The following is a 27,881-nucleotide window of genomic DNA, read 5'->3' as shown; positions in this document are numbered from 1 at the left end:
TTTCCGTTTAAATAAGGAAACTAGGAAAACCCTAATTTCCCAGAGGTCCCGGATCTCTGCGAGAGCCAACGACAAGTGATCGAATATATGCGGAAATCATGAAAAGATAACAAACGAGTTTAGAGAAAACAGTAGATCTTATTTCGAGTCCGCGTAAGAGCGTTGCGATCATTACAAGAGAATACAAAGGCTTTGGCCGCAGGGGCCGTCAGCGAGTTACCTAGTTCTAGCAACATAAAACCCTAATCCTAGTTGAGTCGCAGCTCGATAACAAAGGACGAAAAAGATATCTAAAAGGCTTAGATTGATTTCGGACTGAACCTTGTTAAAGGCTGCCTACGTACCCCTTTCGAGGATCAAGCCGAACGTAGTTCAATTGATAGAGCTGGACAAGAGATCGAACTGCCTGGGCGAGTTCGTCTAGTAATTGAGTGCCAGTCATAGAAACCGAACTTGTCGAGAATAAGCCTAAAGTTTCTAAGTGCAGAGAATTCCGAATCTAAAAAGTTCTCCCTCTTGCTCCTCGCCTAGGACTCCTTATATACTAGCTCCAAGGTCGGTTTACGCTTTTACTCTTCTGCCCTTAAGCCGTCATAGCATAAAAATGGAGATATTCCATTTTTCCCGATCTTCACAATTATCTTCAAAACTTCCGTATTTATCCGCGGAAACTTGACATTTATCCTTCCTTGTGGACCAAGCGTAAACCAGGCTGTGGTTTACGGGCTTTTGATTAGGAAAATCGTAGGATGGGCCTCGAGTCGTGTTTTAGGTCCCTTTGGGCCGTCTTCCGACTCGACACGTTTACTACGAGTTTTCCGCGGTTTCTAATCCGCGAAGTTTGATCGATGAATTAGAATGGCGGGAAACATGGACTGAGCTTGCTACGGTCTTCGGGAGATAGCATTCGAAGGTTTTGACGAGAATGCAAGAACTGGTGTCGTATTGACGTTCGGAAAGGTTCAATCGCTACACAGCGACCGAACTTTGGCTCGAGCCCGGTCGCTTCGTAGCGACCGAGCGGGACGAGCGCTCGGTCGCTACGTAGCGACCGAGCTTGGCTGAGCTCGGTCGCTACGTAGCGACCGAGCGGGACGATCGCTCGGTCGCTACGTAGCGACCGAGCTTTGGCTCGAGCTCGGTCGCTACGTAGCGACCGAGCGGGACGATCGCTCGGTCGCTACGTAGCGACCGAGCTTTGGCTCGAGCTCGGTCGCTACGTAGCGACCGAGCGGGACGATCGCTCGGTCGCTACGTAGCGACCGAGCTTTGGCTCGAGCTCGGTCGCTACGTAGCGACCGAGCGGGATGATCGCTCGGTCGCTACGTAGCGACCGAGCTTTGGCTCGAGCTCGGTCGCTACGTAGCGACCGAGTGGGACGATCGCTCGGTCGCTACGTAGCGACCGAGCGGGACGATCGCTCGGTCGCTACGTAGCGACCGAGCTTTGGCTCGAGCTCGGTCGCTACGTAGCGACCGAGCGGGACGATCGCTCGGTCGCTACGTAGCGACCGAGCTTGGCTGAGCTCGGTCGCTACGTAGCGACCGAGCGTGACGATCGCTCGGTCGCTACGTAGCGACCGGGCGGGACGATCGCTCGGTCGCTACGTAGCGACCGAGCTTGGCTCGAGCTCGGTCGCTATGTAGCGACCGAGCGGATGATCACTCGGTCGCTACGTAGCAACCGAGCTTTGGCTCGAGCTCGGTCGCTACGTAGCGACCGAGCGGGACGATCGCTACGTAGCGACCGAGCGGGACGATCGCTCGGTCGCTACGTAGCGACCGAGCTTGGCTGAGCTCGGTCGCTACGTAGCGACCGAGCTTGGCTGAGCTCGGTCGCTACGTAGCGACCGGGCGGGACGATCGCTCGGTCGCTACGTAGCGACCGAGTTTGGCTCGGGCTCGGTCGCTACGTAGCGACCGAGCGAGACAGATGCTCGGTCGCTACGTAGCGACCGAGCTTGGCTCGAGCTCGGTCGCTACGTAGCGACCGAGCTGTGTGCATGCTTGGTTGCCGCGTATCGATCGAGCTTGGCTTGTCCGCGGTCTGATTTCCATACTCGAGCTTGTCCGCGGCCGATTTGGATACATGTCCGTTGCCTTCGGACAATCGGTATTTAGTGGTTCGATTGAGATTTGGACGATATTTTACTGCAAGGCTGTTCGTAAAGATATCTTTACGAAGATTACTTTTCGTAAAAACGGTTATGCTGATTTTTACGGACTTTCAGACATTGATTCCGTCGTGACCGATTTTGACCCCAACATGCGGCATCCAAAAGACTTGTAATCTTATTCCTGGCTCGACGTTGCTTCGTAATGGCATGAAAAAATTTTGTATTCTTCTGCCTTAAGAGCATCAGTTAATTCTTTCAGGGCCTCTGCTATTTCTTCGGTCGTGGCCTGGTCATCAGAGTAAAGGCTATCAACCTTAGCTTTAAGATCTTCGACCATTTTTGCAGAGTTTATATCCCTTTCTCTTTTCCACTGAGATAATGCTTTTCTACAGCTGGATATATGATCCATTATGCTTGCATCCGGGGAAAGATCAGAGGAGTTCCAGCCGTCTAAGATTACTTGTCTTATTTCTTCACTTTCTAACCAACGCTTATCAAACTTGAAAGTTTTCCTCTTTCTGGTCGGTTTAGATAGTATATCCGCAAGGACCGGACGATGATCTGATCCCCACATTCTCAAGTACTGGACTTTGGAGTGTGGAAACTGTTCATGCCAGTCTTCATTGCCAAGAGCACGATCAAGGCGACACCGAACAGTGCCATTAGTGCGCTTTCCAGCCCATGATAGCTTGTTCCCAGTGCATGGGAATTCTAGCATTCCACAATCTGATATCATTTGATTAAAAGAAAGAAATGAAGAATCAGATCGTATCCTCCCCCCTTCCTTCTCATGATGTCCTGTGATTTCATTAAAGTCCCCTATCATAAACCAAAGTCCATCTTTAGTTGTTGAGAAACGCGTAAGACGTTTCCAAACTTCATCTCTTCTCTCTAGTACAGGGTCTCCATAAACAAATGTCATATAGACTTTTATTCCATTAATGACCGCTTTTACATCAATCATTCGATTATTAGAAAACAAAACATCAACTTGAAATTCATCCATAAAAAATAAAGCTAAACCACCACTTTGGCCAAGAGGCTCAACGGTGAACAATTTATTAAATCCTAGATCAGCATGAATGTCTTGCAACAGCAGCTTCCTATTTTTAGTCTCAGAAAGAAACAAAAATCCTGGGCGATGCTTCTGACACATCTCCTTAAGGCGTCGAACTGTGAGGTCGTTTCCTATCCCTCGACAGTTCCAACTGAGCGTCTTCATTGACGATGGTGGGGTGGATGTTTGGCCTCCACCGTACCCTTCTTTTGATTCACTTTCGATCTCCTCACCGCCGCTCCTTGCTGGTGTCCACTCTGTCCTCTCGCACCACTACCATGTCCTGATGTTGTTTGTGCATTTATCCTTGGTGAAGCCCTACGGCTTACAGCTTGTGACGATGAGAACAAGGAACGCGTAGCACTTCTCGTTATAGCTTTCGCATAGTCATCTCCAGCTCCATCATCTCTGGAATTCTCCTTCGCTTTAATCATAAGGATTGAAGTACCATGTTCTGAGGCAAACACCGGCTGCGATATGTCCTGCTCAAGGGGCTCTTGATTTTCTGTCTGGTTTAGTTCCTCTCCGAGGAGATCATCTTCCTCCGTTATCATTAATTCATTACCCAGCGGACTGTCTTGCATATCCGCATCACCTTTACGATCCTCCTCATCTTGGTCTTGTTCACTTAATGCATCAATCTTTAGAGCATCATATGGTGGAATAAGATCATCCACTGTCCCAACATCCACTGTCGACTTGCCACTTCCTGACCCACGGTAAGTGACATTCGTGTCATCTCGTTTATACTGCGACCTGTCTGGTTCGACCACACTCTTTCCTCTGTCTCCGATTGCTGTCCTTGGATTCATTGATGTACGATCAGTATCCCTATCCATACTCCTCCTAACTGGTTCAACAATTCTCAGGGGCCTCTGTTTCTCCTTCCATTCCTTATCCCTAAGAGGGAATCGCTTTTCTTGTCCTTTATTCCGTACTGACGAGTACGGATTGTAGCGAGATTCTCTTGAGCTGTCGATACGATTTACACGGTTTGAGTGAGTTGATCTTTGGACTCTCGACGTGGAACTTGACCCATCATTTAGAGATCTATAAGAAGACTCCTCTTTACCACGTTCTGCATTCACACGAGATGCCTCATCCTGTCTTGGTTGACGGACTCTATCAAACACGTTCTCACGAGGAGCCGTTTGGTTTAGAACATGCTTTTGTAAGCAGTCTTGAATTTCATGTGACATAAGACCACACGTTGAGCAATGTTTGAACAGCTTTTCATAGAAAAGTTTGATCATTATATCCTCCTTATTCTTTGTCTGCAGCTTCCGTGAAAACTTCAGAGGCTTGGTTGAGTCCACTGAGACCTTGATCTTCCCCTCCACCGTGTCTGAAGTCTCCAACTTGCCCAGCCTATCGCCAATAGCTTCCAGATTCTGTTTCGTGCACAGGTGCAGAGGGATTCCTTGCAGTTGAATCCAAAATGGGATCATTGATGGGTAGTTATCGTCAATCACCGGCTCCCAACGTACGAGCACAAACATACAATAATTGTGGTGAAAAGGGCCTTGGTTGAGAACAGAAGTAAGATCCTCCTCATTATCAAAGTTGAAAAGGAACCGACCATTGCCTAGATCACACGCAGAGATCTTGTCTGACATACCCCACTGTTCTGGCATCGCGACAATGAGACGTTCGACGTTCTGCTTCTTGGGATTTAAGATCTTGCCTATAAGAGACAAGCTATACTCTTTGATAAGATTCTCATCAGCCTGATCCGGAAGTAGTATAGGTTCATCGTCGTCATCCTGATACAGAGGACCTTTTCCTTTGCTTGACGCCATTGGTATCGTATGGATACAGCGTGTAAAATCTCAGTGAAACAAACGACGAAGATCGATTTGTAAACAAAGAGGGTGAACAGAGGTGGATTGCTTGGAAAGGAAATCGCTTGCGTGGAACACACCGAATGCTTGGAATGAGCCGGGCACAACCATACGATAATAATCGATCTGGAGTGAGAGACTAATCAATCACCAAGGGTGAATCGATCAGAAAAGGATCTTCGTTTCCTTAGTCGTCGTCGGCGTCGCCATTAGAGCTAGGGCTTCTTCCATTGCTATTTTGGGTTATTGATTTGAAAATAGATGTGCAACTAAGATAATATCCCGCGTATATTGCACATCTCGATATATTTAAAATTTAGAGTAATTGGATAGTATAAGTTTTATTATATCAATACTATTAAAAGGGAAGGAGTCTTCAAAAAATCTATTTATTAAAGTTGTTTGGACCCTTTCATTTAACTCATTATTTTTTGGTCTTACCTTAAACTTAGACTAACAATATATTACCATATATTTCTCTAACAATAATTTATTCAATTCCTTTATTTATTCAAATATCACTCGTAAATCTTAATCATTACTATTACTATATTTATCATTTTGACTTTTGACTTTTAATCATAAAAGCATTGAAACTAATGTTTTATATTATCACTTTTATCATATAATATATGATTTAAAGCAAGAGAAGTTACACGACATATATGTGTACATTCTAACTTCCTCTTTCCTTTATAATATCGTAATCATATCATATATAAACTTTCCTACTAAAATCTTATATTATATTCAACTGTCTATAGTTTGATAGATATTTTCATATTTAAAAATGAGTTTTCTAAAAATATTTCATCAACCATGTTTTTGTACAATAACATTAAAAATCTATATCAAAAGGTTGTTAGACCCGATATGGACGTAATGGGTCCACATCTGTTCGGGTATTTAGGATTCTAAGAAAATTTGAAATATCTAAAAAATCTGAAAAATATCTGAAACACAAAAAGTATTTGAAACTCCAAACAAATATCCAAAAAAATTCAAATACCTAAGAATTCAAAATTTTATTCAAAATCTATCACTCAACTGAAACTAGCCAAAATTTTATCCAAATACCCAATTTTTTTTTTAAATTTGAAAATTTACCTGAAATCAAAAACTATAATCGTAAACCAAAAACCTAAAAAAAATATCCATAATGCTGGAAACATATTCGAAATATCCAAATATACCTAATAAACACAACATATTTATGATCGGGTCTAGGATAGGACCCGTACTCAAACAAAGACCTGCGGGTCCAAAACAAATCCCCAATAGGTTATCTTCTCTGGACCTGAACTAAACCTATATGTCCGGGTCGGTTCGGTTTTTTTTTTATCCGAATATAATTCTCATGCCTAAAAGAAGTTTACGTAAAAGTGTATATATAAAATATCAAATAAACTAATTCATAGATTATATAACTGTTAAAAATTATAGTTTCGATATAATAAGACTTTGTATTATAATATAATTCAAAAAACCCGCGCTTTCCAAGCGCGGGTCAAAATCTAGTATACGCTTTAATTGTTATCCATGTAGTTCGCTGTTTATTTTTAATATTATTGATAATAAAACTAAATAAAATGATTTGGGGTTTAGGAGTTTGTGTTACATCTAATAAGGCAAACTTACAAAATATATTAACATGAATCTGTTCATATATGTTACGTTTTCATAATTCTGAATAGGAAAAATGTTTAGTATTAAGCATCATCCTTATATAATTGTATGAATATCAAAACTTCCAATTGTTGTAATGCGATTGTTTATGGAGCCCGATGATCAAAGTCTCAATATGTATACATATGTTTTTTTTTTTGAATTATAATACATGTTTAGTCATGGGTCATATAATTTTACAACACGAAGACATTTAATGTAAAACAAATGAAATTTTTTTATAAAGAAAAGAAACTTAATTTATGTTCGTGAACTGGAAAGAAAACTATAAACTAAATATAGTTGTTTAAATAGATTTAGTTTGGAATAAATAGATTTCATGGAAAATAGGAAAAATATAAAAGTATAGATTAAAAATATTTTAGTGGCAGAAAATGGTAAATACTTTAAAACTTGAAGGGGATCTCAAAAAAGTCCATTTGGTTTTAATAGTATTGATACATCAGCGTATTCTTGAAATTGTATAAATTTTAACATTCATATAAAAACATCACTAAGAATCATGAAAGATGAGCCTTTTTTCAAAAAAAACAAAAAGAATCATGAAAGATGGTTCGGGAAACAAAAGCATTTATATAATACGTGAAAGATGAGAAAACTTTTCTACGTGACATACATTAAAACATAACTATACTTAGATAAACTATCTCCCACCACCCCTAAATTCATTCGACTCACGCCACACACCATTACACCCACCATGGCTTCTTGTCCGTAACCATCAGTTTCAAATCATTAAGGCAATATCCAAACACATAAAAATGAAAGATCTGTCTTTCTTCTTCCTCAAGAAACACTTTCTCGCCTCGAGAATGCGAGGACGAGGTCCACGTTGCGGCTTTGCGAGCTCTTGTGGTGGCGACGGCTCGACTTCTACACTAAATCAACATCAAACAAATAATAAGTATTGACATTTTTATATTGTATATTACTTTTGTAATGTACTATTTCCATTTTTTAAATTATGTACTTACTTATTATTTTTTTTCATATATTATATATTTACATATTTAAATGTATATTTACTTATATTTAATTTTTACATTTTAAGATAGATGTTTAATGTAATATTTCTATTTTCTTGAATTGTATATTTACTTATTATTATTATTTTCGTATATTATATATTTACTAATTTAAATATATATTTACTTATATTTTGTATATTATATTTAAATATATATTTACTTATATTTCGTATATTATATATGTATATATTTAAATGGTAATAATTTGATTTACTGTAATAAGGTAATAATAGTAATGATGCCACATGGCTTCTTTTCGAATAATAATTTTATGATGATATGGACAATGTGTTTTTTACCTTTGTAGTTGAGCTATATTGATAATTTACTTATGGTTGTTTTTATTTGGTTAATCTTATTTTTCTTTTTCTGTATGTTTATTAATTTTTTAATTCTTTCAATGCTTAATTACGATTTAAGTATTCTTGAAAAAGCTTGCAATGTAACAGATAAATTGTTTAGGGGTGCTTTAAGAGTTATGGATAAATCATTTTGGTTGTTTACTGGATATACCTTTTCATCAAGGAGGAGAATGTCCAGAGTAGGTTTGTGTGTTGTGCTTGTAAAAAAAAAGAAGTGAAAGTGAAGACTGATTCACTCAAAGTAATGCATCTCATGGAAGAACCCAACCAAAAAATCACTTACACACATTCATGCGACAAATATTGAATTAAACAAATTCTTATTGCTTGCATTTTCATAATTTGCAAGTTTCCAAATTGGCAATATATTTTACTTGCAAATTTTATTATTGTTTTATATTGGACCTCAATATAATCCTACTCGAAAATTAGAGAAATACATGATCACTCTTACTCACAAATATTTTCCTACAACTCATTGTCCATCTTTTGATACCACATATTCTTCCGAATACAACAATAGATGGGTTGATCATCACAAAGAAATCAGATCTTTTGGATTTCTAGAGACTCCTGTATTACAATGCGATGAAACCTACTGATCATGTATATCTTAAACACTCATTTTCTCTTTGGAAGGCTAAGAAGAGATGCTCTTGTATGTCGGGTCTGTTGATGTGCAATGTTTCTTCTATGAATTCTCCATATTCTGTTGTTCTGTTATTGTCCGCACAGCCTATAGAAGGAAAACCAGTTCTTTTGGCATCATAATATAGATATAAATATGACACATAAGAGAAAATAAAAGGACTTCTATCTTCTACAGAAACACGGTTTAATGTAGCTGGATCATTTGCAGAGTTGATCAATATACATAGGTGACAAAAGTACCTCAGAAATTGACTCTGATTAGCTGAGAACATAACATTAAAATACAAAAATAAAAAAGTTTCTATCATAATACCAACAAAAGATAGAAAGGAAGTTTCCATGGGTTTTCAAGTTCTAGTAGACGCATCTAATTAACGTCATTCACGAACTATCTTTTCACTGGTGGCTGCTGCTCTGATATTGAAACTGTAAACCCATTTTATACACAATTACTGTGAATCAGTTTTATCTTGTATTTGATGAAGAATTCATGGATTGTGAGCCTCTTGTTGGATAAGCTTGAAATAGCTTGAGAAGCAAGTTTCCTAAAACTATTGAGTTATAGTTATCTAGAGAGAATAGGAAATATTTAAGTGATGTTTATCCTAATGAGATTAGGACAATTAAAGTGTTATATAAGGAGATGCAAGTATGTTGCATAACTTAAGAGTTGTGATTGAGAACTTAAGGTTTTGAGTGAGTTTCCTTAAGAATATTAATAAGAGAGTTAGTCTTATTGATTGGGTTTACATAAGAGTGATTGTGAGACCTTTAAACTAGATTTGGTATCAGAGCCATGGGTGACATCGTTGTGGCAACAGGGAAACCTAAAGAAGGAGGAACTTCGATACAATGTCCTATGCTTAGCACATCAAACTATACTGTGTGGGCTGTAAGGATGAGGATGGCACTGAAAGTACACAAAGCTTGGGAGGTTATAGAGACAGAGACTCCTGATACTGAGAAGAATAACTTAGCAATGGCTCTGTTGTTTCAATCAATACCGGAGAGCCTCATACTGCAGGTAGCCGAACTTGAAACAGCAAAGCAAGTGTGGGAAGCTATTAAAACTAGGCATGTAGGAGCAGAACGTGTGAGGGAAGCTAGACTGCAAACATTAATATCTGAATTTGATCGGCTACGTATGAAAGAAACAGAGAGCATTGATGACTTTGGAGGAAGGCTATCAGAATTGGCATCTAAATCAGCTGCTTTAGGAACAACAATTGAAGAAGCCAAGATCGTTAAGAAGTTTCTATCAAGTCTACCTCGCACAAAGTATATACAAATTGTTGCCTCCCTAGAGCAAGTACTTGATCTCAATAAAACAAGCTTTGAAGACATCTTTGGACGCTTAAAAGCTTATGAAGAACGTATTCGTGAAGAGAATTCAGAAGAAGATGATAAAGGAAAACTGTTGTATACAAATAATGAAGGACAAACAAGCCAAGCAGTTAAACCCCAAGGTGAAAACTCTTCATGGGGAAATCGAGAGTATAACGATTCTTATAGAGGAAGAGGTCGAGGAGGACGCTCTTACAGATGCAGAGGCCGTGGTCGTTATAATGGAGGAAGAAGTTATAATGGAGGAAACTACAATGGAGGAAGAGAAGGAGTTAGAGACGCGTCCCACATAACTTGTTACAGGTGTGATAAGGTTGGACACTTCGTCGCACAGTGTCCGGAGCTCTTGCTGAAGCTACAAGAGACTCAAGAAGGAGACAACACAGAAACACAAGCAGCCGACGAGCTCATGATGCACAAGATCGTGTTTTTAAACGAGAAGAAAGTGTTGCCTGAGAAATACGAGAGCAAAGATAAATGAGTAAACGTTTGGTATCTTGATAATGGAGCCTCAAACCATATGACTGGAGATGTGAGATACTTCTTAAAGCTCGATAACACGATCTCCGGGAAGGTACGCTTTGGAGATGACTCTAGAATAGACATCAAAGGCAAAGGCACAATCTCCTTTACTGATATGAATGGAGATGCAAGACAGATGACTGATGTTTATTTTATACCGGATTTAAGAAGTAACATCATAAGTTTGGGGCAAGCAACAGAAGCTGGCTGTGACATAAGGCTTCGAGGAGAATTACTAACAATGCATGATCAGTCTGGAAAGCTACTAGTCACTGCCAAGAGGTCTAGAAATAGACTATACAAAGTGCATATGGGTCTCAAAAGCGGAGCGTGTCTCTACTTGAGTGCAGAAAGTGAAACAAATAGATGGCATGAGAGATTGGGGCATATAAACTCAGAGACTATACGGAACATGATGTTGAAAGAGCTTGCACTAGGCTTACCAAAGGGTTTTATTGCGAAGAAAGTATGCGGATCTTGTCTACTTGGGAAGCACGCAAGGCAAACTTTCCCAAAGGCCACTTCATACCGAGCAACAAAGGTGTTAGAGCTACTTCACGGAGATCTTTGCGGCCCTATAACACCAATGACACACGGTGGAAATAGATATATATTTGTGGTCATCGACGATCACACAAGGTATATGTGGTCGATACTATTAAAACAGAAGAGTGACGCCTTTTGCAAGTTTAAAAGACTAAGAAGTCTAGTTGAAAGTGAAACAGGTGAGAAGATTCAAACTTTCAGAACTGATAGAGGGGGAGAGTTTGTGAATCATGAGTTTAATATTTACTGTGATGGTGCGGGGATAAGACGACATCTTACTGCACCCTACACACCTCAACAGAACGGTGTGGTCGAGCGAAGAAATCGAACCTTAATGGAGATGGCTAGGAGTTTACTCAGACACATGTCAATGCCTAACTATCTTTGGGGAGAAGCAATCAGGCATGCTACATATCTGATTAACCGTGTAGCTACAAGAGTGTTGTATGGTCAAACACCATATGAGATGTTGCGAAGTAAGAAACCAAATATAAGTCATCTAAAAGTTTTTGGATGTATAGGATACGCGAAGATAGAGGGAGCACAGCTAAAGAAACTTGATGATAGGTCTCTTATGCTTGTTCATCTCGGTACGGAGCCCGGATCAAAGGCATATCGCCTATATAATCCAAATACAAGAAGAGTCATTGTTAGCCGAGACGTTGTATTTGACGAGGAAAAGAGCTGGAACTGGAGTAAGGAAGATAAACAAGAAACCGAAAGTTTTGTAATCTCAGGAGGAAGGTTTGAAACGAGTAATGAAGAAAATAACGAAGACAAAACGTTATCAAAGGCTATAGAGAACGTTAAAGAAACAGAGGAGGCTCCTGATCCGACAGAATCTGTTCAAAAACAGAGCACTAGCGAAACCGAAGATCAGCCACAATACCTTAGGAGGTCAGAAAGACAGACTCATCAACCAAAATATCTCGAAGACTATGTTCTACTAGCAGAGGAACTTGCGGAAGACGTCTTGTTATATTTAAACAATGAGCCAAGAAACTTTGAGGAAGCTAAAAACTCTAAGGAATGGACAAGAGCTTGTGAAGATGAAATAGAGTCTATCGAGAAAAACAGAACTTGGGAGCTTGTAGAGCTTACGTTTGGTGCAAAGGCTATAGGATTGAAGTGGGTTTTTAAGATCAAACGCAATGCCGACGGAAGTATCAACAAGTTCAAAGCGAGATTGGTTGCGAAGGGTTACGTACAACAATATGGAGTCGATTTTGAGGAAGTCTTCGCACCAGTTGCAAGACTTGAGACCATAAGGCTACTGATTAGTTTGGCGGCGACCAACGGATGGGAAATCCATCATCTCGATGTCAAAACTGCCTTTCTGCACGGAGAGCTAAAAGAGATCGTCTATGTAAGCCAACCAGAGGGTTTTGAGAAGAAAGGATATGAGAAGAAGGTATACAGACTCAACAAAGCATTGTATGGATTGAGACAAGCACCGAGAGCTTGGAACAACAAACTTAACCAAATACTCATGGAGCTTGGGTTTAGTAAGTGTACTAAAGAGCCATCAGTCTATCGCAAGACTGTAAAAGGTGATCTACTTGTAGTGGCTGTCTATGTGGACGACTTGTTCGTAACTGGAACAAGCAAGAAGCTTATAAACGACTTCAAGAAAGGCATGGCGAGTAAGTTTGACATGAGCGACCTTGGGAGATTAACATACTACCTAGGAATGGAAGTGGTCCAAGATGATCAAGGGATTACGCTTGATCAGAGTCAGTATGCTAAGAAAATACTTGAGAATGCAGGGATGGATAAGTGTAACTCAGTTCAAACTCCCATGGAGCTTGGTCTGTGCTTATCAAAGGCGGAAGAAGAACGAGAGATTGATGCGACAGACTACAGAAGAAATATTGGTTGCTTAAGGTACTTACTCCACACAAGGCCTGATTTAGCATTCTGCGTGGGAGTGTTAAGCCGCTACATGCATAGCCCAAGGGAATCACACGGGGTTGCACTGAAGCAATGCTTGCGCTATTTGCAAGGAAGCACAAAGTTCGGTCTGTTCTTCGAAAGATCATCACAGAAAATATCAAAGGTAATTGGGTATAGCGACAGCAGTTATAATGTTGATCCAGATGATGGACGAAGCACGACTGGACACATCTTCTACTTAGGAAAGAGTCCTATAACATGGTGTTCGCAGAAGCAAGATATGGTCGCTCTGTCAAGCTGTGAGGCCGAGTTCATGGCCGGCACAGAGGCTGCGAGACAGGCAATCTGGCTGCGTGATCTATTGAGTGAAGTCACCGGCCAAGCTAGAGAGAAGATCACCATCAGAATTGACAATCAATCGGCAATAGCCTTGACAAGAAATCCAGTTTTCCATGGAAGAAGTAAACACATACACTCTAGGTATCACTTTATAAGAGAATGTGTTGAGAGGGAGCTTATAGAAGTGGAGCATGTACCGGGTAACGAACAGAAGGCGGATATTCTCACCAAGGCATTGGGACGTATCAAGTTCAAAGAACGTATCAAGTTCAAAGAAATGAGGGACTTCATTGGAATGCAAGAGTTGCCACAAGAAGGTTTTCAAGCTTAAGAGGGAGAATGTTGGATAAGCTTGAAATAGCTTGAGAAGCAAGTTTCCTAAAACTATTGAGTTATAGTTATCTAGAGAGAATAGGAAATATTTAAGTGATGTTTATCCTAATGAGATCAGGACAATTAAAGTGTTATATAAGGAGATGCAAGTATGTTGCATAACTTAAGAGTTGTGATTGAGAACTTAAGGTTTTGAGTGAGTTTCCTTAAGAATATTAATAAGAGAGTTAGTCTTATTGATTGGGTTTACATAAGAGTGATCGTGAGACCTTTAAACTAGACCTCTTACCTTTTGACCAAAGCAGCGATGTTTCCTCTTCAACAGAATCTTCATCAGTGTAGCTTCTCTCTGACTCAAACGTTGCGGGACAGTGAGTCCACCTTTTTCTTCCTTTGATTTCTCTATGCTACAACAGCTATTTTTGGTTCGGATCTGGTTTGGTTCGGACTTCGGATATTGATTTTAATATCCAGTAAACACCTGAGAATAGTCTGATACTTATTGTTCGGGTATACTATTTCGGTTCGGGTAATAATTACTCGAAATAACAAAAAAAAATTGGATTATTTTGGATAAAGTATCAGATACTTTTGGGTACTACAGATTTTTTTGATGATTTGTATTTTTGGATACTTTCGGATATAAAACTATATATTCGGTTCGGTTCCAGTTCGGTTCCAGTTCGGTTCGGTTCCAGTTCAGTTCGGTTATTTCGGATATAGAAATGTAGAAACTGGTCAAGTATTAAAGTGTTTCGGTCGGGCTTCCATTAGTTCGGTTCGGATTTTCGGTTCCGTTTTTTTGCTCAGGCCTTACTGGCATTGAATGTGTTTTGAAAACTATCATCCACTTCGTTACTTGGGTTCAGACGGAAAGAGGGAATCTTACGGAAGCTTAATATTACGGTTTATGCTTGATGACGATATTATATTCTCTCGTTGCTGGAGTTCTTTAGACTCTTGTTTGATAGTTGTAAGATTGATGTCAATGGAATAATGGTTTTTTTTTGGTCAAAGGAATAATGGGTTTTATAGGGACTTGTTTGATGTAAAACTATACATTTTTCTTCTTTTGTTTAATGTAGTATTGCCCTTTTTTCTAATTTTCTATTTACATTTTAAGATAGATGTTTAATGCTTAATGATTTTTTCATTTTTTATATTATGTATTTACTTATTAATATTATTTTCGTATATTACATATTTATTTAAATCTATATTTTACATTTTAAGATAGATGTTTAATGTTTAATGTACTTTTTCTATTTTTTAATTATGTATTTACATTTTAAGATAGATGTTTAATGCTTAATGTAATTTTTCCTTTTTTTATATTATGTATTTAATTATTAATACTAATTTTGTATATTATATATTTAGTTAGTATCTATATTTTACATTTTAAGATATATTTTCCATTTTTTCATTTTTTATTTACATTTTAAGATAGATGTTTAATGTACTTTTTCCATTTTTTATATTATGTATTTACTTATTAATATTATTTTCGTATATTATGTATTTACTTAATATCTATATTTTACATTTTAAGATTCTAATAAAATGCCAAATGTACTTTTAAAGTGTATTTACATTTTAAGATAGATGTTTAATGCTTAATGTATTTTTTCCATTTTTTATATTATGTATTTATTTATTCGTATATTATTGTATATATTATTTTCGTATGATTTTATTTTTATATGACAATATTGAAATGTAAATGTATATTTTCGGAATAATAATTATCAGTAATATTAAAATGTAAAATATACATTATATCAATATTTTTGATGATATGATTTAATGCCACGTGGCTTCTTTTCGAAGAGAGATTATACGCTGACGTAGACGCTCTCTGGAGCCTCGATTAGTCTCTAGTCCCTTTTATTAGTATAGAATTACATGTGTATCCACCGAAGCTACTCTCATTACTTCTTGTTATCAATATTGTAGCAAGGAAATGTTGTCTTTTAATGCAAGCCTTAGTTTTTTTTGTTTGTTTGTTAGTTTGGACGAAACTATCATTTATCGTGGTGAGATGAAATCATGAAAGTGAGTGTTCTGAGACCAGGATTTATAGATTCTGCTCCAAATTCTGTTGTCTCTTCTTGATAACTCATGGCTATACACTACTTGAGACCAGACTTTGTAGATTCTGCTCCAAATATTTGCATTTTGTTTTGTTTAACACGTAAATTTATTGCACAAAAAAAAATATTACGAGGGAAACTTAAGCCATCATTTTAGTTTTATATCTCTTCGTCTATCATGCAATTGCATGATCAGATGGTAAACCGATATGATTGAGCTACCAAAAAGTTTTAAATGTAAAACACATTGTGAGAATTGTTGTGGCTTCATAAGCAGATGGAGAAGAGAGACTTATGTTTTGTGCTTTAGAAGGGGAGATACGTTGATTCATCATTCATGTTAGGGTTTCTAAGGTCTAAATATGAAAAATAGAAACTAACTATATATACACAGAAATGGTAAGTAATTGCCAACAATCCGGTTACTGGAGGAACATACTACAAGTATTTCACCTACGTTTTTAAAATGCCATATTTGTAATGTTGTAACCCTAAACTGCTTCTAACAAATAAAAATTTGACGCAGTGGCCAAATTAAGTTTAGAGAAATCTTACATAATTTTTTTAATGTTATGTTGATTTTTGTCAGCACTCAGCAGTATAATATAATTGAAAATACTTTATCCCTTTTGAAAACACGTTAATTGTTCTGAAAAAGTATTGATCATGATAATAACTTAATGGAACAACTCACAATATTCAGATTAATACAAGACAAATCCCAAATATTAAAACATAAAATCACCAAACATATTACTTGAATGTTTAACCCATGTAATTTATCCTTACTCAAATAAAGGGAAAGTATAGATTTTTTCATGTGACCCAATAACTAGATTGAATCAAATTCAATCAAATGTATTTAATATTAAGGTTCTTGTTACCTTTTGGAAGTTTCATCAATTTCGCCACTACAGTATCTATCGCCAACGTTTTGTTTGCAGGAAGCGAAGACGTATCGATCGTCAAACTTTCCATCATCTTCCCTTGTATCACAAAACTTGCAGCCAAAGCAAATTGATCCTCATCCGAACCATTGAAGTTATACAAAAACACACTTTTCACACAGAAATCAATATCGAAAAAGTAATTTCCCCACTTATTTTGTATTCCGTCAATAGAAGATTCACCTTCTTTCTTGTCAATATCGTTATCCTACATATACAAGAACAAACACACATATAAACATGTATCATGTTTTATAAGAAAATCTGATAAACGGGAGAAAAATGATCAACTTTATCTAATAAGAACTGATTCATAAGATGAATGTACCTTAAAGAAGATCTGGAGAATTTGCAAGTCTCTAGCCCATGCTTCTAAAACTTGCTTTAGCATGTAAACTTCTTTTGGATTCATCATATCCACATTCACCGCCAAAGTTGCAAACACAACCATGAAGTAATTTTCTATGTTCATCACGAATTCATGCCCAATGTTTTCATTCCCCTTCAATTCAAATTAGCAAATTAAGCATGTTAAACAATATTCTAATTAATCCTCCATTATATATATATATATATATATATATATGTGTGTGTGTGTGTAAGTGCAATTGTGTGTGCTCGTACCTGAGTGTCGCATGAGATATTGTAGACTATGTGAGGCAAACTTTGACATACCTTCCACAATCTTTGACTAAACTGAAGTAATCTTGGGGCGTCAAGAACGATATTAACCCCCCTACTAAGTTTAACATTGTGAATAGAGAGTATGTCCAGAAGAGCTGCAGACACTTCAACGTTATCAATTTCAGTGCAAGTCAAATGCACAAACTTTAAGTTGTTGTTATGAATCTTCAGACAGCCAGTTCGGCTGTTTTGGAAGATTTCTAGTACCAGCATCTTGAGGGAGGGGCACGATGCAATGACTGTGTTGAGCACATCACCTTCAACTTTGAATTTAAAAAGTTTAAGAATAATGAGGTTATTGCAATTGTTAAAGGCATGTGCAGACTCAAATTGGTATCGAGACAGAAGGAGTGATGTGAGCATTGGATGTGAAAATATGTTTGGGGGTAAGTGGAGCACACGAGCTCTCCCAGGACGATTAACACGAAATCTCTTAAGTTCGAGACATTTAGTGTGTTTCACGTGGATCAATGATCGGATCCAAGTTTCCAGCGTACCATCTTGAGTTTGGGGTGTCATATGCAGGATTTTGCAGTGCTCCAGATTGCCACTGTGATTGTTTATAACCTTGAGGAAAGAGAAAGAACATTAGCGATTAAAAAATAGCTACACACATAGACAATATAATTTGTATATAAATCCAATTCATTAATATCATATAACCTTGGGACTTTAAAGAAAACAATTGAGACAATTTCTAGAGGTTTATATATTTGATTAATCTAGCTGATAAATATTTTTTTGTATATCTAGAGTTGATCAATTGTTAAACCAGTGGATCGAAAGATACAACATATCATACAACCATATATGTTGACATAATTTTTTATCGTCGTTTCTCATTACATTTAGTCAATATATAATGATGATCTATTTCTCGAAAATATTGATGATCTATTTTGATGATCTATTTTTCGAAATATCAATAATTTGTTTTGTAATATATCATTATGTATTATTTTCCCATGAAATATCATGTTATTATTTGTTATCGTGGAAATGAATGAGTAGAAGTATAGAAAATTAACGAACCTTGGTTATCAACTGGGCAATGAAATGGGATTGTTCGGCTAGAGGCAACTCCACCTTGAGAGCATTTTTCATATCGAAGAAGAGATAAGGCATTTGCTTCCAAACACCTTCCCACCGTTTGGACAACAAACTTGTCTGAACCGCTTCCTCTGTTGACAAGCTCTTTATTATTTTGAGCAACATATCGTCCGGAAGTTTGCTGATTCGGTCGACGTTTTTGATATGCATCTGGTTGCCTTCTTTCTCTAACGATGGTGATTTCTTCATGGATGGTCTTGTTGATGAAGTGAAGGGGTTTTGCGGAAGAGACATGAGGGGAAGATATGTTTTAAATTTGACAACTATACGGGAGAAGAAAAGATGTGAGGTTCTCAACAGATGAGGGAAAGACTATGAAAATGAAGAGGTGTGAAAGATAGAGACAAGTGATCTGAGCCGTGGTGTTTTTATACCAAAATTTCAAACCCTAGTTCGATTTTATGAATACAATTTTATTTTTAATTATGGTTTTATTTGACATTTACTACAAATGGAAAACAATTTAATATTTAAAGCATTTTCTGATACATGTACGTGCAAGATGTCATTTGCGCTCTGGTCAAACAAAAAACATGGAAAGTAAACCAAGTTCTTGATTTAATATATATTTCTTTGTTATGCAAAAGGTTATATTGTTTTGACTATTGAAAGTGAGTAGTAGTCAAAGCAGGACATATAATACCAGGAATTTTCTATCCACACAAAATAATTTAAATTAATGGGGAGTTATTGGAATTTAAATCAACTCCATTAGATATTGAAAACATCAGATTTTGTCCATTTCAAATTGATTCATTATTCGTTTGAATCTAGATTTTTAAATCTATATCATTGTATTTATAAATTCATCATAATTCATATACTAGAATTAAATCAAATATTAAATGATTGACAAATCTACCAATGTTTCAAACTTCTACAATAATTGTTCGACCTTGGTTAAAATGAAAATAATTGTTTGAATGAATTATAAAACAATGTCATAATAGAAATGATGGTCAATGTGTTACACGCATGCATGCTATAGTTATTTTTCGAGGGATATTTTGTGACAATGATTTTTGTGATGATGATTAAAACTGATAGATAGTGACTAATAATACTGTTTTTTATTTGAGTAAGAAAAAATTTAAAATCTCATGGTAAAACGTTAGATTTTGATTAGTTTAGTTTACACATAAAACTCGATTCAAACCATTCAAACAGCTTTCAAATCAAATGATTCTAAGAATTTTATCAAACATGAATAACACTAGATTTCAATTTTTGCATTCAAATATTTGATTGAATAACGATGTGGATTTTAATTTTTTTTAATGAAGAGAATGTAAATCTAAAAATTAATAACACTAGACTTAAAATCATTAAGTTGAGATATTTTAAAAGTAATAACAAATAACACTAGATTTGAGTATAGAATTTAAAATCAATCATTGAATAAAAATAGATTATAAAATATATAGAATTAACTTTAAATCCACTATTGAATAACACCACCTAAATATATCAAGAAGAGATAAGCTTTTAACATTCAACTAGATTTTGATCCACGCTTTGAAAACACAAATTTCACTAATATCTTAACAAATATTTTGTTAATTTATAACAATTTTATGTATTTAAAATATTTTTGCATTTAAAACAGTGCTTTTACATTCGATCCGAACCCGCTGTCAAATCGGTTAATCCAGTGACCCGATAACTCGATTTAGATTTTTTATAATATCCATATTTAAAACATCACTTTAACCCGAAACTAACCACTTGAACCGATGGATGACCGAGATGTGATCCAATTTGATCTAAATCATTATAGTTTCATAAATTGTCACATTTTAATTCAAATTTTAAATTTTTTTTTTTTTTTGCAGTTTTACAAAATTATGACGTTTCTACAAAATTTTAATAAAGAAAATAATAGATATAAAATAATTAAGAACTATAAATATTTCTTGATCATATTTCTTATATAGCTTAATTAATTTTATTATAATTGTTTTATGTAACATATCTTTTTAATAATTTGGTTTATATTATAATCGGTTTAAATTCGTTGTTAGCAATTTGTGGTAACCATTTTTCTTTAGATAATATATATTTTGAACATTTTCAGATTATTTTTGTTATTATATTTTTTGTACAATGTATAATGTTTATATATATTATGTAATATCAATTATTGAATTATTATGTTACTTGATAAATAATCTAGCCATTATTTAGGAAATATAAATATAATAATCCGTTAATTTAATTGATTTATTATTTATTATAATGTTTTTGTTATATTTAAACATGTAAAGAATATATTCGATTATTTTATTTGTTTTATAAATATTTGAATTTTCAATTATTTAATTTATCTAAATAATTTGAATTGATTTATTATTTATTATAATGTTTTGTAGTATTTAAACATGTAAAGAATATATTCGATTTATTTTTGTTTATTTTATATAGATTTGAATTTTCAATTATTTAATTTATCTAAATAATTTGAAAAAAACGGTTAGAAATTGTTAAAAAGATGAGATCTAATGTTTTATATTGTTTGGACACAAAACTAATTATAGTGTTGTTTGAAAATATAGATAGTAATATAAACAAAAGAGTATATTGTTTGAAACATAAATAATAATAGTATAAAGAGAAGAATATTAGTGATTTAATGTAGCTTTAACTATAAAATTGAAAAATGTATTTAATTTAAAAACTTACAAAATAAAGATTATATCCAACACAATGTTTATGTTTGAATAAGATATATAAGTTTTAACAATGGCTTTTAATTTGAACAAATTAATGGAAATGTAGATTATAATAGTTGAGTTTTTGCTCACTTCTCAGCGCGTCACGTTAGCGTTTTGTGGATCCTGCTTTTAAAAAGTGTGAAAAGTGTCAAGCCCATGATTTGAACCCGGGTTATTGAGATATAAACACCAACATTTATAACACTAAACTAAATGATACTTTGTACATTGATGGCCGAACCTAATATATAATTATGAAGGTCGAAAGTCCTTGCTTCTTCGGCTTCCTCTGAGGGTCGGGCCTACAAGTGTATTATGAGTTTCATTTTTAAATGAGATTCATCACGTTATATGAAAAAGTTCAACTTTGCAACAATTATAGTTTTTCCTTATTGTAAACTGTTGTAGTTGAACATGAGTTTGAGTTCTTTGCATCATTTTCTCAAACAAGTTTGAGTTACAAAGTTGCGCCGTGTGTCTGTTCCTAATCTATTTTTTCACCGGTGAACTCTTCATCATGTCCCCATCTTAAATTGCTTTATCATAAATGTTTATGATTTGTAAGCCATATATATTTATGATTCTCATCATTGATGAACCCAATCTGCATCTCCACAAAATTCATTGATTCCTCTTAGCTTTAACCATCTTCTAGAATTTTTTTCTCTCTGCCTCTCCAGTTCCTCAAACCGGCATCACGGTGTCCGTCACTCAACCTTCGAGTCTCTCCGTCTTAGTCGTAGTAGTCAGAGCATAGCCTCTGGCTTTCTCTGCTTTTGGGATTCCCTGAACTTCAAGAAAGATAGGGAATTTGTGGGAATCACGGTTCTCTTCCTTAGTGTAAAGGTAAGTTAATCTTCGATCTATCACACTTATTTAACATAATTGTTTTAATTGATTTCCTGATTCTTTGTTGAATAATATTATTTTCAGATTCCGTGATTCATGGGTTTACTCCCGTCGGACGTGCTAATCATTACATGCCATCTTTGAAAACAGATTCCATTGTGAAAGTCGATCGTTTTGAAGTTGCTAGATGCTCAAGCATGTACAAGATAACTGATCATCCATTCCTCATTTGTTTCATCTCACTAACCATTATTTATGAAGTCATCACGGGTGCTCCTTAGATCAATCTCCAGTCAAGATTAGACCGTTCGACAATCTCCAAGTGATTGCGAACACAAACCTAGAACTCCCAGGTATATTATCATATTACATATGGGTTTATATTATGTTTTGATATCATAACTGATATTTAAACTCGCAGATGTGGTTGGGCAAATTCGTTCTGTCCAGGACTCTGACCTCACCAAAGAAACAACTCGAGTCATTATTCATCTCCTCTTTGATCCGTATAAGGAACAATCAACACATAATTCCCTTTATATTACTGTATATATTGTGCTAACATCAATAATTAAAAATATTTCCTACCCAAGATTTGTGGTCGTCTATTTATCTCCCTAACTTATCAAAATCTAATTTTACACAAATTTGTATTTTACAGCTTAAAAAAACCACAATAACCTAAACAATCAAAACACCGAAAACTAGAATCCCAAAAAAGACGAATCATTAATGATCACCTCTCTTTTTGTCTAATCTTACAAATAAACTTCAAAAATAAATATACCAAAACCAATCAACTCAACTAAAACTCAACGACACATACATTGAGTCAACTAAAAAAATACAAACTATACAGCCAACTATTTAACAATTTACAAACTTACTTTCACAGATGCTTACGAAGAAGACGAAGACGACAACCAAGATCAGTGAAATTATCTAAACAAAAAGGCAGAGTAAATTAAAAACTCTAATAAATACAACTAACAATGATATTTGTTTATATATTATCCATCAAATAAAAGAAAAACAAACACAACCACACCAGGAGATGCAAGAGAAAATCCTAACAGACACAAAAACGGCAACAACATCTCCACCTGCTCACTCCTCTTGTCTTATGAAAATAGCTTACATGCTAAATGTCAATAGGCCAATGCTATTGTTTTCTTATGAGAAATACATATATTCGTTTAAAACCCACTAAGACCCAAATACTAATTGTCACTCATTTTATAGTTATTTCTATAAGTCTTCATGTATTTGTTCTAAAGGTCCAGTAAAATCAACAAGTTTAAAAATAAAAAAAATATTAACCAACATAATAAGAATTAAAAAAATATTACTTAATACACATAACTTACACAACTAAACTGGAAAAAAATATTTAGAAATACAATATACTTTCAACAACATTAATATAATTTATGTAACCTCAACAGTACAAGTAACAAATTAAAAAGACAAACAAACAAAAAGTCTGAGTGACACAGTAAGCAACACCACGAACTATATCAATCACATAACTAACAAAGTCTAGTCCTTCATGATTGGAGAACAGTGCATACACAATTCATCATCACAACTCTAACCCTATAACGATAAAAAACAATGATACCAAAACGCAAAATTCACAGGTACAATAACCCTAAAAAATTTTGAGATGAAACAAGAACTTTATCCACAACTCCGCGCTTGCGTGCAGACAATGCCCTAGTCTTTTTAAATTAGCTAGTCATTTTAATATTTAAATAATTTAAATTCTTGAATGGACGAAGAGTTGTGATAAAATTAATAACTGAAGAGTTTAACATTAAAAATAAGAGAATAATCGTTTCATAATGATTTTTTTTGGGTCAAATATATCTTGGCAAAAAATAAGATTGTGTTTCTATATTTGTATATATATTTTGGAAAGCCTCGAAAACACTTATATGGACCTCATAATGTATTCATTAGAAATTGGCCCATTGTTAGCTTCATTTCGACGCGCTACAATTCCAATCATAAGATTATTACAAGTATACATATCTCTCTTTCTAAAATTTTGAAGCCATATATCTAATTATTACAAGTATACATATCTCTCTTTGTAAAATGTAAGAATACTATATCTAATTATTACAAATTATTTCAAAATCAACAAATATAATACAAAATGTTACAAAATCCTCTAATATAAAATGCTAATATATTCTTATCCATATATCGGAATTTTATTTTCTTTTAAAATAATTTTAGGAACAATGATGCCGGAGTGAAAAAAAATTAATGCATCTTCATATTTTAGACGAATACTTTACTTTTCAAGATCATAAAATTTATTTAAATTTTACTAGAACATATACTATCATCAAATTCCGGCGTATAGGAAAATAAGAGAATAATCGTTTTATAATGATTTTTTTTGGACAAATATATCTTGCCAAAAAATAAGATTGTGTGTTCTCCATCGTTTCTCCGAAGCTATTAAGATCGTGTTTCTATATTTGTATATATATTTTAGAAAGCCTCAAAAACGCTAATATGGACCTCATAATGTATTCTTTAAAAATCGGCCCATTGTTAGCTTCATTTGGACGCGCTACAGTTCCAATTATAAGATTGTGTTTTTATGTTTTTGCTTCTAACCTTTTCACTCTCTCTCTCCCCCTTAAGCCGCACCGTAGCCAGCGAGCGAGCGAACCCGCGAGGATATCTCGGCCCGCAGATACTATGGCGACCAACGAACCCGAGCACGAGACCAGAGACGCGGAAGAGGCCGGAGCCAACGAGGACGAGGACACAGGAGCTCAGATCGCTCCAATCGTTAGGCTTGAGGAGGTTGCCATCACTACCGGTGAGGAAGACGAAGACGCCGTCCTCGATCTGTAAGTGTCGTACTATCAACTTAGATCTGATCGAACTTTTCTAGCGATGGTCTTGATTGAAAGATTTTGGTTTGTGAATCTCTTAGGAAATCGAAGCTGTATCGGTTCGACAAGGAAGCGAATCAGTGGAAGGAGAGAGGAGCTGGTACTGTTAAGCTTTTGAAGCATAAGGATACTGGCAAGATTCGTCTCGTTATGAGGCAATCGAAAACTCTGAGGATCTGTGCTAATCACTTTGGTAAACTTTCGTTTCTTACTGGTTACTTTCTAAATTTAATTTTTACTGAATTTGTCTTTGTTATCTTGTGCAGTTAAACCGGGCATGGCGGTTCAGGAACACGTTGGAAATGAAAAGTCTTGTGTATGGCACGCTCGTGACTTTGCTGATGGGGAACTCAAGGATGAGCTTTTCTGCATCAGATTTGCTTCTATTGAGAGTGAGTATGATTTTGGATTGTGCTCTTGTTACTTTGTTTTCTGGTGAATGTGGCTATTGAGTGGCATACAATATCTTATACTTGTCTCCTCTCCACTTTCGTATTACCACTTGTTTCATTACCGTTTATGCACGTTGGTTTTGGTTTGCCTTGTTTATTCTGAGTACATAATTGCTAGAGTTACGGCCTTAGATTACCATAGGAGAACCTTGAACTTAAGCTTTGTTCAATGGGTACTGTTTCGAAGATCTCAAGGGTTTTGATTATTGTGTTCAGGAGTTAGACTGTCAAAGTGTCAATTGCTTGATTTTTCCATTTCTTACAGTAGTAGTCTCTCATTATTAATTCACTATCTAAAGGGTAATCAAATTCTTTTTGCTTTCAGACTGCAAATTATTTATGCAAAAGTTCAATGAAGTTGCTGAATCTGAAGTAGAGAAAGAGGAGAGCAAAGATGCCTCTGAAACAGCTGGTCTTCTTGAGAAGTTGACCGTGGAAGAGACAAAAACAGAGGAGAAGGTGAAGACTGAAGTGGAAGCTGAGGAAAAGAAAAAAAGCGAACCAGAGAAGGCTGATGAAGAAAAGAAAACCGAAGAGGCTGCTCCCTCAACTTAAGATGCATCAAAGTTTACTCTGCCAAATCCTGGCAAGGTTATATAAGCCTGAAGTGTTTTCATGCATCCATCTCGAGTCTTCCATTGTCTTGGCAGTATCTATCTTCCAAGCGGTCGGGGGATCGCTTGGGGTTGGGTTTTGCTGAGTCGTTTTGGGTCTATTCTTTTGAGTTGAAAGCGTCGGTGGAGTGATATGAGAGATGAGAGATTTTTTTTTAAAGTTGGTTGTCTGAAAGATTACATTGGATTCATTGTCTAAAGTTTCTTGTTATTCGTTTTTTGATGGTCTTATTTTGAGGATTATTGGAGATGGTGTTTATTTCATGGACAAAAAAAAAACATACACAATTGTATTCATGTGATCTATTTATTAATACTCTTTTCATAATATTTGTTTATACTTTATACAGTATATCTCAACTTAGCCTCTTTTATTTGCAGAAAACACACGAAATGAAGTTAGTGAAAGAATATTTTAGGCAATGCTGAGAAACGGTAGATATTAGGGCGTAGGTAATTTAGGGACGGACATTTTATCCGTTAAATTTGATTCAATTTGTTATTCGGTTTTATTCAGTCCGAAAAATCTGGATATCCGTAAATTATCGGAGCAAAACAAATATTACATTCAATATCAGTTAAAAAGAATCAAATTACAAATACTAAAATTTTAAGTAGCGGATATCCACTCCACTCCGACATAGATATAGTTACATATATGTCAGTCTATGGTTAAACATGAAATTTAAATATAAAATTTTATGTTATTACTGTTTCTAACATAAATTTGATAAATTTGATTGCACACTTTTATGAAAATATTAAATCAAGAAAAAAAAATATACAAAGTTTATCATTTTTCTAGATTTACTTGTGCTTTTTATTATCATTTTCTAGATTTATTTTTGTTTAAAAAAAGCGTATGAGATATCCACAAGTATTCACAAATATCCGTAAATATTTGAAACAAAGAAAATAAAAAAATTAGATATTCGTAACGTACGAAGCAAAACACAAATACCAAGTTTTTTGTGAATATCCGCTTGGCGCCCGGCCTTAGTAGATATATTATATGTAAATATAATTGTTATTTTATATTTTTTATAGAACCTAATTTGGTCACTTTGACTTTAGAAAAACTACTTATTAGAAAACAAAAGTAAAAGGAGACTATTTAAGAAACTAGGTGATTTTCCCGTGCTAATGCACGAATATAAATATTTTTAAATTAAATATACTATAATAATTGATTGCTATTTACTTTTAATTTTAAATTAATTTATAATTTGTATGCATCATTTATATTAATAATATTATATTACTTTAATTATACATATTATTTTATATATGTTATATCTAATCGGTTTTGCTGTTTTTACAGTCAATTTAGTTATCATTTGGGTAAGTTGGATTGCATCTCTCAATTCAACTGTAATATTTTTATTCTAACTATATTAAAAATTTTGAATAATTTTTTTTTCATTTAGGTGGTTGTTGTCTTAGAAATGTAAATATATTTTATAAAGATTATGTATAACTTAAGATAAATTGTGCTCAGAATGAAATAAAAAATAAACTAAATTGTGTGATTCCAAATTAAATAAATTAATAATAGCGATAATATTCTGAAGTCTCATGCATATATATAAATTTTAAAAAAGTATTAAATTGTAACAGTTGGTTAATATTTTATTTTCATTTTTAATATGTTTTGAGTTGTCCTATGATTTATATTTATAAAAAAAATTACTATTCTTATGAAATTATATATTATTATCGTAGTTAAATTTATGATTTTAGATATTGTAGTTAAATATATTCTTTCAAATTCAAAATGAGCTATAA

At 35.0% G+C, this 27,881-nt stretch overlaps 2 protein-coding genes and 1 long non-coding RNA gene across 3 annotated transcripts; 1 reads left to right on the top strand and 2 right to left on the bottom strand.

The window, feature by feature from the left end:
- Window positions 1-6,344: 6,344 nt before the first annotated feature.
- On the bottom strand, window positions 6,345-14,983 carry LOC117128952. Its single transcript, XR_004452473.1, has 2 exons — window positions 14,001-14,983; window positions 6,345-9,244 (listed from the first exon to the last, which is right to left on the bottom strand). It is a non-coding gene; the product is annotated as an uncharacterized LOC117128952 (long non-coding RNA).
- Window positions 14,984-15,086: 103 nt separating this feature from the next.
- Window positions 15,087-24,470, bottom strand: LOC103843978 (putative F-box protein At1g67390). Its single transcript, XM_009120743.2, has 4 exons — window positions 18,475-24,470; window positions 17,383-18,009; window positions 17,087-17,260; window positions 15,087-16,966 (listed from the first exon to the last, which is right to left on the bottom strand). Exons 1-4 carry the CDS (start codon window positions 18,784-18,786, stop codon window positions 16,664-16,666), a joined length of 1,416 nt encoding a protein of 471 aa, XP_009118991.2. The 5' UTR covers window positions 18,787-24,470; the 3' UTR covers window positions 15,087-16,663.
- A 242-nt stretch (window positions 24,471-24,712) lies between these two features.
- On the top strand, window positions 24,713-26,426 carry LOC103843979 (ran-binding protein 1 homolog a). Its single transcript, XM_009120744.3, has 4 exons — window positions 24,713-24,985; window positions 25,072-25,223; window positions 25,297-25,422; window positions 25,808-26,426. Exons 1-4 carry the CDS (start codon window positions 24,831-24,833, stop codon window positions 26,035-26,037), a joined length of 663 nt encoding a protein of 220 aa, XP_009118992.3. The 5' UTR covers window positions 24,713-24,830; the 3' UTR covers window positions 26,038-26,426.
- Window positions 26,427-27,881: the final 1,455 nt, after the last annotated feature.

This window comes from Brassica rapa, chromosome A10 (genome assembly GCF_000309985.2).
Source record: "Brassica rapa cultivar Chiifu-401-42 chromosome A10, CAAS_Brap_v3.01, whole genome shotgun sequence".
Classification (NCBI taxonomy): Eukaryota; Viridiplantae; Streptophyta; class Magnoliopsida; order Brassicales; family Brassicaceae; genus Brassica; species Brassica rapa.
This window is presented reverse-complemented; position numbering and strand designations above follow the sequence as displayed.